At 44.2% G+C, this 13,521-nt stretch overlaps 1 protein-coding gene across 6 annotated transcripts in view; it reads left to right on the top strand.

The window, feature by feature from the left end:
- The window catches only part of Actr3b (actin related protein 3B), a 95,322-nt gene that overhangs the window by 43,290 nt on the left and 38,511 nt on the right, over positions 1-13,521 (top strand). For all 6 annotated transcript variants that reach the window (XM_087657940.1, XM_087657935.1, XM_087657938.1 and 3 more), the window contains 2 exons: positions 6,490-6,614; positions 8,037-8,147. In XM_087657940.1, coding sequence (XP_087514066.1) covers positions 8,076-8,147 — 72 coding nt within the window. In that variant the 5' untranslated portion in view covers positions 6,490-6,614; positions 8,037-8,075. The remainder of the gene's footprint in view (positions 1-6,489; positions 6,615-8,036; positions 8,148-13,521) is intronic.

Genomic DNA, 13,521 nt, shown 5'->3' with positions numbered 1-13,521 from the left:
TGTTGATGTTTTTTGCCGTTTTTAAAATTACATTTGTGTTAAGTTTTGGTGTTATGGGGACACTAGGTATCGTGTACTGATTTGTTACAGCTATTGTTCCTATTTTTGTGATTATTTATTTATTTTTGTGGTGTTAGTGCGTACTTACCACTGAGCTACATTCCTGGCGCACTGTGACATTTTTAAACCGATTTTATTTTTGTCATCTAGAAATTTTAAATTTTGATAGAGTGAAACATTTCAATGTCTTTTCAGCTTGTAATCTTTCTATTTTTAAAAGTGCACTCCCCTTCCAAAGAGCTCATAAGGAATTGTGTATTTTCTGAGTTAAGGTTTGAATATGTATGAAGGATAGCTAGTTGATTTCCAAGTCTGAGCCAGTTGCCCCAGTGATCAACACGCGCATTCCCATCTGACACTCCTCTTCTGTCACACCGGGGTCATGCTTATGCTTGGGAATATTGTTCTGGAGACAGGATTTTACCAGATAGCTCAGAACTGTCTGTTTTCTGCCTCAGCCTCCAGAGTGCTGGGATTATAGGTGTGAGCCACCATGCCTGCCCATGCTTAGGAACATCTGGTCTTCATTTTCTTCATTGATGTGTTCATCTGTCTCTGCTTCCGGGGTGCGATTTGAATCCCATTGTTGTGTTGAACAGTTTTCTCTAGTGGGTTTGATGTTTTCTTTTTCTTTCCTTCCTTCCTTCCTTCCTTCCTTCCTTCCTTTCTTTTTCTTTCTTTCTTTTCTTTCTTTTTGAATGATTTGGCTCTTCCTTTATACTGTAAATTTTAGAATCAGTTAGATAATTATAAAAACCTATAAGAAGCCTTGATTTGAGATACTCAAATTTCTAGGCTAATTTAAGATTTTTACATGTCATTTGATATTCACAGGCAAGAAATGAGCCTTCAACCCCTGTGTGCGAAGGCAGTATAGTGTTGGCCTTCGTTTAGTCATGTCCAGTGAGGTTTATCGTCTTTAAATTCTTCCACATGCTTTTTTTTTTTTTTTTTTTGGCTAGATTTATTTTTAGCAGTTTTATGTCTTATTGTGTGTGGATTTATTTTAAAGATTTATTTTTGTGAGTCCACTGTCACTATTTTCAGACCAGAAGAGGGCATCAGATCCCATTATAGATGGTTGTGAGCCACCATGTGGTTGCTGGGATTTGAACTCAGGACCTCTGGAGTTCAATCAGTGGAGCAGTCAGTGCTCTTAACCACTGAGCCATCTCTTCAGCTCTGGATTTATCTTTAAAATTAAGCTTTTTAATTAGTTCTTGCTAGCCACATAAGCATGCTCTTGGGGCTGGAGCAGCTGAGAGTGTGTACTGCTCTTTCCAAGGGTGTGAGTTCGGTTCCCAGTACTCGTGTTAGGCAGTTCACAATGTCTGTAAGTCCAGCTTGAGGGAATCCTTTTCCCTTTTCTGGACTCTGTGAGCATCTGCATACACACATGCACAGTCCCACATACAAATGTGTAACCTGAAATACGAATCAATCATAAAGAGTAACACGTTGAGATGTGTAAGTTATTTTTGTATGCAGCTGCATTTGTTTGATGCCTGAAGACGAACCCTCCCTCTCCCCCTCCCTCCCTCGCACCTTGAATGCCTTCCTAGCACGGAGGTTCTGGATACATGAGTTGGATGCTGTGTGTGGATGCTCTAAACTCAGGTTCAGTTGCTTGTAAGCAAGGCAGGCTCCTTACTGATTGGGCCATCTCCCAGCCCCCTCTGCAGGCAGGCCATTGTATTGCTGGCAAGTAATGGTCATGTTTGGCTTCTAGTTCCCGTCTTAATTTTGTTTCCTTATTGTGGCTGTTTGTATTTGCTTGTTCTTTTGGAACATTTACTTACTTATCGTATGTGGGGTGTACATGCACCCACGGTATGCGTGTGGAGATAGAGAACGGCTTCTAAGAGTCAGTTCTCTTTTTCTATCATGTGGGTCTCAGGGATGAAGCTCAGAGCATCAGGCTTGGTGGCAAGCACCTTTACTCACCAAGCCATCCTGCTGGTCTTTGGGTGCTGTTATGTTGGCTAGAAGGTATATGAAAACAGTAATTAGAACTGGGGCTTGCAGGTGCTTTTACCATACTGTCTTTAAAGAGAGCACGGTTTTAGTGTGTCATTAGTGGTTCTGTATAGGTTTATGGCTGTACCATTTCAGGATTAAACAATGTTCTAAGTGACACAGCTGGGCCCTTGAGAGGCAGAGACAACCAGGACAGGTTGTGTTCTTCATGTTGATTATATTCCGATTTTTATTTTCTGAACAGAAATCGTAAGACAATGAGTTAAGATAGTAGGACATGGTGTATTCCAGACACTTCATTGTTTTCCTAAAGGCAGTGTTTTCTATCCCTTTGACTCCTGCCGTTCTGCTGTGATGGTTTGGCATCCATAGTATTTCTGATTTTATCTTTACCCCAAATGTGCTAAACAAAGAGTTACTCTCTGTGTACTTAATTCCGTACTCTAAGGAAACACTGCCTGACTGCATAAAACACACATACGGAACATGATTTTGATATTTGCAGAACACAAGTCTACTTGGACATTTAGATTTTCTTTCTTTGTTCCTACTGAGATCCTCAAAAATAGATAGCAAGAATTTCATTCACTTCAGCAGTGCATAGGATGGCGCCCGTCAAGCTCCTCTAAACAGACACGCTACAAACATTCCCAGCAAAACTTAATGCCTGGAAGTGTGATCAAAAAATATAAACATGGTGTGTCGGAACTAGACTGGCTTTACTGTGCAGCTTTCCCTAGGGAAAACAAAGCCCCGAAAGAGAAGTAACAACAAATTAGATACAAAGAAACAGTGTGGGGGCTGGGCAGGATAACCCAGCACTGTAATCCAATCAGCAGGCTGTGGCAGAAGGATGGAGAGTTTGGGCCAGCCGGGACCATACAGCAAGAGTCTGTCTCCAAAGCCATCCAAACAGTAAAATCCTGTTCTGTTCCAGGGAGCTGCTTCCGTGTGCGTGTGTGCAGGTCTTTGTTTGAAATTTCTCCTGAAGACTGTTACAGGCTTGTCCTAGGGACCTTGCTTGGTAATGGGATATCTCTGCCATCTCTATCTGGTCTTATTTAAGATGAGGTTCCTGATTCCTGCTCTATGGTTTGTCCGGCCATGAGATTCTTATCTTGTTTCTGGCAGTTTGAGGTCAAAGTGCAAGGTTTCCATCAGGCCTTTTCCGACACCTAGTTGGAAGGGTTTGCGTTAGTGTTGGGTGGGGAGGAGGCCAGGCTCTGTAGCTTGCTGTGGGTGCTGGGGTAGCCAGGTGACCTAGGTTAAGTACCATCTCCTTCCCTACTTCCAACCTCTCTCCCACCTCTCTCTTCCCCTCCCCCTTCTTTTCTGCCACCAAAACTTAGCTTTGTTATGACCTAGGCTCAGAACCGGGAGGGATAAGATTTACTTTACTGTCATTTACATTTCTGTTTGTCCTCTTTTATTTCCTGTTAAGTCTTAGGCTTTTTGGGGGGGGGGGTGGAGCATGGCTTTCTTTTCTTTTGGTTCATGTTTTGCCCCAGACTCTTGGCAGACGTGAGAAATGTCATGAATTGTGGGATCTCTTTTTTCCCCTCACCACCTCACATTTTGTACCTCTGGCTTGACAGTTTAACAGAAACTTATACATATTTCGCTTGTTCTTGCCAGACGATAAAATAACTCTGTATCTTTTCCTTCTTTTAGAAAAATATTTTATGTGTGCAGGTAACTTACTTGCACGCATGTCTGTGCATCACATTCATATCTGGCCCACAGAAGTCAGAAGAGGGTGCCAGATTGCCCTGGGCCTGTTACAGGCGCTTGTGAGCCAACTGATGCTAGGAGTAGAACCCAGGTCCTCTGGGAGAGCTGCAAGTGTCCTTAACCACTGAGCCATCTCTCCAGGCCCTTCTTGTATCCTTCTCTTTTCACTGTTACATCATGATGGAAAAAAGAAAAAGATATCCCATTCACTCTTAAAATTCTTTAATTCTGCATAATAATTTGAGGGTGTCAGAAAATTTACTTTTAGAAATAATTTATGTGTATATTTGTTTTGGAATAATGCTTTACATTTACTTGTTATTACTATTTATTATTATTATTATTATTATTATTATTATTATTATTATTATTATTATTGGTGTGTGTGTGTATGTGTGTGCGCGCTTGTGGCACAGTGTGCACAGAGGTCAGACGATGAGCTGCTGGTGTCAGTTTTCTCCTACCCGTTGGCCCTCGAGGTTGAACTCAAGCCATCAGACCTGGTGGCGTGGGCCTTTCCCCTGAGTCATCATGCTAACCCTAGAATCGTTTTTAAGATGAATTCTGCAAAGTTTGTATCTCACAGTCCCAGCTAGGTGTGTAGTTGAGTTTATTTTAAATGTCCCACTGTGGGAGGTCCCAGGCTGCCTGCTGACACAGTTACAAGCTCACTAAACTCAGCTGTGCAGTTTTTAACTGTGGCCTTGTCCATGCCCACTTTGTGTAGCAATCTTAAAAGCTGGGCACAACCTGCTAGGGTACAAACATTTGAATTTTGCTCTGTTATCTTCCCTCCCACCCCCATGATTGAAAAGCAAGTGTGCTTAGCAGCTAAAGAGAAAGCTACTGTGGTCCTGCTGCCCAGGGTTAGCTGTGGCCTGCTTTGACTGACAATCTCAGGCCCACACACGGGTGGTCTGCAAGTTACTGAAATGGAGCTTGTGGTTCTGTAAGGCCACTTGGAAGCTCTGTGGGAGGCTTTGATACAGTTTCACTGCCTCTGACTTCAGATGAGGTAGGAGTCCTGGGTGTGCCTTGTCACCGTTGTGATTTGCTCTGTGGAACATCCTTCACTCGGACACTCCTTTAGAGTGACTTTTAAAGGATGACTTATTGGATGAATCCATTGTCACAGTGTTTCTTCATTTCTCCCTCCCAGTGGTTCCATCTTGCTGCCCCTTGAGCATTCAGGCACATTTTCAGTGTGCTACTATGTCCCCGTTGAGTGAGTGTGTCTGTCTGTCTGTCTGTCTGTCTGTCTGTCTGTCTGTCTGTCTGTATTATGCAGTGCTGCAGCCCTGCATGGGAGGTGGTGGGACACATCCCTCCCTTTCCTGGTGAGAGCACTTACCACAGAGCAGCTAGCCTGGAAGTGGTGAGCTTCATGTGCACAGGGGAAATCATCAGAAAGATCACGCACCCTGCCTTTGGAGGTACACACAGGATTTTCACGGTGGAACTCTGAGGAATTTCTGTTTATTTGCAATGGTGACTGTGGCTTCACCAGGTATATACTAAACTCCTTAGGAGGTTCTGTTGGCATAACCTCAGAGTTTAGACTTACACTGGAACAATTTGGCATAGTCTGGGCGTTTTCCAAATTCACTATCAGATTTCAATGGTGTAGAGTATTAACACAGAGCACGTTTCTCTAGCGCTCACTGGTGGCAACTGCTCAGGTGCAAAGCCTGGCTCTGTCTCTCGGAAGCAGCATGACCTTGGTTGTTGACATAGCAGTACCTACCTGATAGGCTCCCCTGAGGACCCAGTGACAGTGACACACAGAGGAGCAGCCAAGTGCTCCCCAACTGCTGCTTCTTACTTTAGTGATTTGCATGTGTCTGTCTGTGGAGATGTAGTAGAAGACATGTATTTGTGACTCGGAGGTGTCTCCAGTCCCCGTGGTAGACTGGTTGGCGTTCTTTTTGTAGAATGTATTGGTGGGAGTAGGAAGGGCCAGTGACATTGAGAACGTGCCCTCACCTGCTAGGTAGTCAGGGAACGTTTCCAGGAGGGGATGATTCCCGCAGAGACCTGAGGATGGGGAAGAGTATGATCAGGGGTTAGGGGTGTCAATGCAACAGAATCTTTGTTTCATAGTTCATTAAATTCTGGAGTGAAGTTTATATGATTATTATCACTAATATGTACTGCTAAGATCTGTGATATTGTTGTTTGAATAATTATATTTCTCTTTTTGCAACAGATGCCGGCCTATAACCCAATAGCTTCGTTTTAATTGGAATGCACAGTTTCCCCCTCTTTATAAATAAGCTCTATATCTAAGAACTAAGATGTCATTTCATTAAAATGACTTAACACATGCACATTATTTTTCCCTTCGTCTTCTATGTTGTATAGAACTTTGCCCTCCACCCTATTTTACAACCACCCCAACCCGAGGTGGGTATAAGGCCCATAACATCCCCTGCTTGCTTATGGGGTCCTCCAGATGAGGCTGATTAATAACATTGCTTCTGTGCCGACATTAAAAGCAGTTCCCTCGCATCCCACTGAGATGATACTAGAAGAGAGCTATTTGTTTCTCTGTTACGTCATGTGCTCGCCACGTCTCCTGTGAGCATCCCAACCCCAGATACAACCTAAGCAGTCACCATTCACTTGTTTGGACATACAGATCACGTCCATTTCCTGAAACTTCAGGTAGCGCATGGAGACTGCTGGCGTCTTTGTGAAAGAAAAACATCTCTCTCCCTTCAGGTATTGCCATCCGAGAGTCGGCAAAGGTAGTTGACCAAGCCCAGAGGAGGGTGTTGAGAGGAGTTGATGACCTTGACTTCTTCATAGGGGATGAAGCCATTGATAAACCTACCTACGCTACCAAGGTAAAGTTGTGCCGCAGTGCGCTTGGGTAAGAGCAGAGCCAAACCGAGCAGAGCCAAGCCGCGCAGAGCCAAGCCTCGCAGAGCCTGGCTGTGCCTGGAGATTGTACCTGTGCGTTGTGGGCTGTCCCTTTCTTACGCTCAGGAGGAGGTGGTTAGTTGAACGGGGGCGTTGCTTTTGAAGAGGTGCATTTCTGAGTGGAGTACCGAGTCACACCGGTGTCAGCAGGGTGAGCAAGCTCTGCCCTTCTGGGAAGGTGCAGGTTGACTAACTCATGTCAGATTTGGAAACTTGCAGACTGAGTGACTAAGAAGAAGCACTAATATTAAAGCAGGCATTTTGAAGACATGATTTACATTACTTTTTAAATTTAGCATACCAAGCCATGGATTGCATCCTGGCATTTTCATAGACACAAGTCACTGTACTTTGTTCTTACTCTTCCCTACTTCCTCTGATGACCTCATGAACTCCTTTGTCTACCTGTCCACCTTTGCAGTTCCCTCCAAACACTCCTCTTCTCTGCCCTCATGAGCCATGAACTTCACCATTCTCCTTTTCTCCTGCCTCCCTTAAGAGCACTTCCTCTCCACTCATGGTACCCTTTTGCTTTCACTCATTACAGTAACACACAGACATACACGTACATTCATACACACACACACACACACACACACACACACACGAGAGAGAGAGAGAGAGAGAGAGAGAGAGAGAGAGAGAGAGAGAGAGAGAGTTAAATCTAGGTTCCATATATGAAACATGCAGTCCCTGCTTTTCTGAGTCTGGCTTATTTTATTTGCCCCAACAGTCTCCCTTTGCATCCACTTTCTTGCAATTGTCATGATTTCACTTTTTAAAATGGCCATTGTGTACCGGTACTACACTTAAAAGGAATCCACCCACCTGTTGACTGACATCTGGCTGGGTTCCATTTCTTGGCTACTGTGAATACACAACGGTCGCCATGGACATGCCTATGTCTTCCAGGTTCATGCCTTGGAGTCCTTCAGTTGTTACATGCCGTACGTGGGCTCCCTGGGCTATACTGTAGTTCTGTGTTTAGTTCTCTTCAGGAACCTCCACACTGACTTCTATAATAGTTCTGTCAGTTTACAGTTCACCAGCAGTGCTCAGTAGTTCCTGTTTCTCCACCTCTTCACCAGCAAAACCAGTGTTTCTTCTGTAATCACAAAAGGACCAGAGGGCGTTGGATGTAGATGAGTCTGCCCATGGCTGCCCAGGTAGTTCCACGTACTAAGAGGAGCTGCCGTAAACGCACTGGAGAAGTAGTTCCTTATAAACCATGCTGTTTATATTCGAATCACCGGGAGCTTCCCACAGGATGCCTCCGTTCTGTTGGCCTACACGGCCTCCTCTGTGCTTGCGTGGTGAATTTGTTGCTTCTGTCCTTTTTGCTCCAGTGGCCTATACGACATGGCATCGTTGAAGACTGGGATCTTATGGAAAGGTTCATGGAACAGGTGGTCTTTAAGTATCTCCGTGCCGAACCTGAGGACCATTATTTTTTAATGGTGAGTAGTTGGAACCAAGAGAAATATATTCCTGCGAATTCCAAAGTACTTGGATTTTTTTAAACATAAAGTCCTCCTAAAGACTTTGGCATGAATCAGGCTGCTTTTAGGGCCAAATACCAGAAAGTGCAAGAAAAATATCAAGGACCTAAAAGGCTTAGCACCCTGTAGCTCAGGAAGGCCGGAGCCTGGCTGCCTTGGGCCGCTCAGTTCAACAGCTTGGAGACAGACTGGTCTTTTAGTATGGCATCTTCTTGTGGCTCTCTGGTGCCTCAGGACAGCTGTCCAATTCTCTGTGTTGCTACTTCAGAGTCTTCGTGTATGTCTGCTCAGTAGTGAAGGAAACTTCCTGAAGCTTAGCAGCCATTCTGAGGAACCTTCCTGGTGGTTTTGCCCAGTTCTTGAGTTGTCAGTGGGTCTCTTAGACTGAGAGGAGGGGTGGCTACTGTAACCTCCAGCACAGGGTCCAGAGAGGGAGGCTTGGGTGGGAAGCTCTTGTGTCCTCTGTGTCCTGGAGAAGTAAGTGAGTGTTATTCTGTCATAGCAGAGGATGTCACTTTGCAGTGTTTAGATCCTACTGTAAGAGGGAGCTGATCTGAGCCATGGACTCTGCTTATGACACTTAAGTGTCCTGTGAAACAAATCAGCATAGAGAAATAAGGAGAAGCACCTCTCGGCATCTATGAGATCTGATTGTTCTATTCAACAATGTTTCCTTCTGTGGAGTAGCCTTTTTACATTAAAAGTAGTCCAAGGTAGGGGTTGGGGATTTAGCTCAGTGGCCCTGGGTTCGGTCCCCAGCTCCGAAAAAAAAAAAAGAAAAAAAAAAAAAAGAAAAAAAAAGTAGTCCAAGGTATAAAATGCTTACTTCATAAACAGCAACTCTATACAACATAAGCTGCATATTAAACTCACATGAATAAGCTTTGGATTTCTCTATGCAAGTATATTGTTAAATGGTTTCAAATTCAGTTATAATTATTTCCTACACACACTCTTTAGAGTTGTCTGGTTTAGAAGGTGGTAACTACAAGGCCAATAGTTATGGAATCTACATGTTTAATGTCTATCAAGGCAAGTCTTTGAGTGTGCTCTGACCTGTCTCTTAGGTGTGTTTTTACACTCAGACTGTCAGGTGTAGCTTGTGTGTCACAGGCCTCTGTATTTCCTCTCCTGCACTCACACAGTGGTTACACTGAATAAAGGAAGCCAGGAAATTGAGAGTGTGTGAGTTACTTTGTCTCAGACTCCGCCTGCTGGGCTTGGCGCTCTAGCTTATCACTGACTACCCCTTGGATAGGATTTTAGGCACCGTGCCCAGCTGCTTCTTCTTCTGCCTGCTTCAGCTTACTGTGCCAGCTCTTCTCTGCCTCTGCCTGAAGGGCGTCTGATCTAAGGCCTGTGGAGGAAGTGCGGGCACATGCCACAGGACACTTTTCCTGGAAAGAAGGCAGGCAGGCAGGCAGGCAGGCAGGCAGGCAGGCAGGCAGGCAGGCAGGCAGGCAGGCAGGCAAGCAGGCAAGCAGAAAGCTACCCAGATTTTTTGCCTCTTTCTCTGTCCTGCCTCTATTTTCCTCCTGCTCCCCCCTCCCATCTCTCATATATACACACCCTTTTCTGGTTTAGCATATATATAAAAACTGGAAAAACAATCCGTTTCTAGGAAGAAAAAGGAGGTGGTGTTTTATGTGAGCCTAGAAAAGTCCATTTGCTAGTAGGCACCTATGGTGAATTTTAAAAATATTCAAATTCATTACTAAAATTAAAAAAAAGTCATACTGTACACACTGTACTTTGAATTCTGCAAGTGTTGGATACGGTGAGGGAATTTCCTGTTTCTGTCAGGTGTGTGTGTGTGTGTGTGTGTGTGTGTGTGTGTAGCACAGAGGCCAGGAGAGGGCCTTGGATCCCCTGGAGTTAGGGTTACAGGCATTGCGAGTGGACAGAGACGTGTGCTGGGAACCAAACCTAGGTCCTCTGTAAGATTTTAACCACTAAGAAAACTCTGTAGCCCTTCCACCTCGTTTTTATAGTAAAAAATTACGCTTATGGATTTTGTGTGGTAGTGTGGGGTATGTGTGTGCTATGGTATGCACTTGAAGGGCAAAGAAGAACACGCCAGGTTTCTCTCTTACCAGGCAGATCCAACACCTCAGGACTCCGGTCTTTGTGGCAAGGGCTGGGCCTTCTTGCTGGTTCTCCACCACCTTCATGTCTTGAGACATGGTCTGCCACTGAGCCAGAGCTTCCCACACCGGCTCTGCAGGGAGCCACGTGGGTCCTCTGCCCTGCCTCTCACAGGCGTGTTTGCTGATCTTCCTGAACCTTTGCGTGTGCGTGGGGGATGAACTCAGGACTAGTGTGGCAAGCTCTTTCCCAGTGGAGCCATCTCCTGTCAGCGGGTGGAGCTGGAAGGAGGGAAGCAGATGTGGGAGGGAGCGGAGACATCTAATGGCTGTTTTCGGTGAGGACTTGGGGTTTAGTGCGCCTAAGGCTTTAGTGTGTATAAGCCCTGCATGACTCATATCACCAGCCCTTTAGGAGCACACAGGACTGTCCTTTGTGACTCTCGTACCTGGGCATTGGAGGTACAGAGTGAGAACAAGCTGGTAATAGCAGGTTTTCTTTTCTTTTCTTTTCTTTTCTTTTCTTTTCTTTTCTTTTCTTTTCTTTTCTTTTCTTTTGTTATTGGGTATTTCTTATATATATTTCAAATGTTATTCCCTTTCCCAGTTTCCTGTCTATCATCCCCATAACCCTTCCCTTTTCCCTTCTATAAGAGTGTCTCCCTCCCCATCTACCCCCCTTACCCCCCCGATAATCCCCTACATCGGGGGGGGGTCCAACCTTGGAAGGACCAAGGGCTTCTCCTCCCACTGGTGCCCCAACAAGACCATCCTCTGCTACCTATGCAGTTGGAGCCCAGGGTCAGTCCATGTACAGTCTTTGGGTCGTGGTTTAGTCCCTGGAAGCTCTGGTTGGTTGGCATTGTTGTACTTACGGGGTTGCAAACCCCTTCAGCTTTCTCTTTTTCTTTTTTTTTTTGGTTCTTTTTTTCAGAGCTGGGGACTGAACCCAGGCCCTTGCGCTTCCTAGGTAAGCGCTCTACCACTGAGCTAAATCCCCAGCCCCCCTTCAGCTTTTTCAATCCTTTCTCTAACTCCTCCAATGGGGGTCCCGTTCTCAGTTTAGTGGTTCACTGCTAGCATTCGCCTCTGTATTTGACAGGTTCTGGCTGTGCCTCTCAGGAGACATCTATATCTGGTTCCTGTCAGCATGCACTTTTTTGTTTCATCCATCTTACCTAGTTTTGGTGGGGATGGATATATATATATATATATATATATATATATATATATATATATATGTATATATATGTATGTATATATATGTATATATATATATATGCCACATGTGGGGCAGGCTCTGAATGGCTGATCCTTCAGTATCTGTTCCAAACTTTGCCTCCATATCCCCTCCTATGAATACTTTTGTTCCCCCCCTCTTTTTAAAGATTTATTTATTATATATAAGTACACTGTAACTGTCTTCGGACACACCAGAAGAGGGCATCAGATATCATTACAGATGGTTGTGAGCCACCATGTGGTTGCTGGGATTTGAACTCAGGACCTCTGGAAGAGCAGTCAGTGCTTTTAACCACTGAGCCATCTCTCCAACCCTTGTTCCCCTTTTTAAGAAGGAGTGAAGCATCCGCATTTTGGTCATCCTTCTTGAGTTTCATGTAGTCTTTGCATCTAGGGCAATTCACGAATTTGGGCTAATATCCACTTATCAGTGAGTGCATACCATGTGTGTTTTTTGGTGATTGGGCTACCTCACTCAGGATGATATTTTCTAGTTCCATCCATTTGCCTGTGAATTTCATAAAGTCATTGTTTTTGATAGCTGAGTAGTATTCCATTGTGTAGATGTACCACATTTTCTATATCCATTCCTCTGTTGAAGGGAATCTGGGTTCTTTCCAGCTTCTGGCTATTATAAATAAGGCTGCTATGAACATAGTGGAGAATGTGTCTTTGTTATATGTTGGGGCATCTTTTGGGTATATACCCAAGAGAGGTATAGCTGGGTCCTCAGGTAATGCAATGTCCAATTTTCTGAGGAACCCCTAGACTGATTTCCAGAATGGTTGTACCAGTCTGCAATCCCACCAACAATGGAGGAGTGTTCCTCTTTCTTCACATCCTCGCCAGCATTTGCTGTCACCTGAGTTTTTGATCTTAGCCATTCTGACTGGTGTGAGGTGGAATCTCAGGGTTGTTTTGATTTGCATTTCCCTGATGACTAAAGATGTTGAACATTTCTTTAGGTGTTTCTCAGCCATTCGACATTCCTCAGCTGTGAATTCTTTGTTTAGCTCTGTACCCCATTTTTTTAATAGGGTTATTTGGTCTTCTGGAGTCTAACTTCTGGAGTCCTTTGTATATTTTGGATATAAGCCCTCTATCTGTTGTAGGATTGGTTAAGATCTTTTCCTAATCCGTTGGTTGTCATTTTGTCCAAACAACAGTTTCCTTTGCCTTACAGAAGCTTTGTAGTTTTATGAGATCCCATTTGTCAATTCTTGATCTTAGAGCATAGGCCATTGGTGTTTTGTTCAGGAAATTTTCTCCAGTGCCCATGTGTTTGAGATTCTTCCCCACTGTTTCTTCTATTAGTTTGAGTGTATCTGGTTTGATGTGGAGGTCCTTGATCCACTTAGACTTAAGCTTTGTACAGGGTGATAAGCATGGATCGATTTGCATTATTCTATATGCTGACCTCCAGTTGAACCAGCACCATTTGCTGAAAATACTATCTGTTTTCCATAGGATGGTTTTGGCTCCTTTGTCAAAAATCAAGTGGACCATAAGTGTGTGGGTTCATTTCTGGGTCTTCAATCCTGTTCCACTGGTCTATCTGTCTGTCTCTGTACCAAAACCATACAGTTTTTATCACTATTGCTCTGTAATACTGCTTGAAGTCAGGGATGGTGATTACCCCAGAAGTCCTTTTATTGTTGAGGACAGTTTTCGTTATCCTGGATTTTTTTGTTATTCCAAATGAATTTGCAAATTGCTCTTTCTGTCTCTATAAAGAATTGAGTTGGAATTTTGATGGGGATTGCATTGAATCTGTAGATCGCTTTTGGTAAGATGGCCATTTTTACTATATTAATCCTGCCAACCCATGACCATGGGAGGTCCTTCCATCTTCTGAGATCTTCCTCAATTTCTCTCTTCAGGGACTTGAAGTTCTTGTCATATGGATCATTCACTTGCTTGGTTAGAGTCATACCGAGGTTTTTAGAGACGCATGCTGGCCTGTGGACTGAGCTGGTGGCAGATAGGAATCCTGTGCTTGTCTTAGC

This window comes from Rattus norvegicus, chromosome 4 (genome assembly GCF_021556685.1).
Source record: "Rattus norvegicus strain SHRSP/BbbUtx chromosome 4, alternate assembly SHRSP_T2T, whole genome shotgun sequence".
NCBI classification, from domain to species: domain Eukaryota; kingdom Metazoa; phylum Chordata; class Mammalia; order Rodentia; family Muridae; genus Rattus; species Rattus norvegicus.
This window is presented reverse-complemented; position numbering and strand designations above follow the sequence as displayed.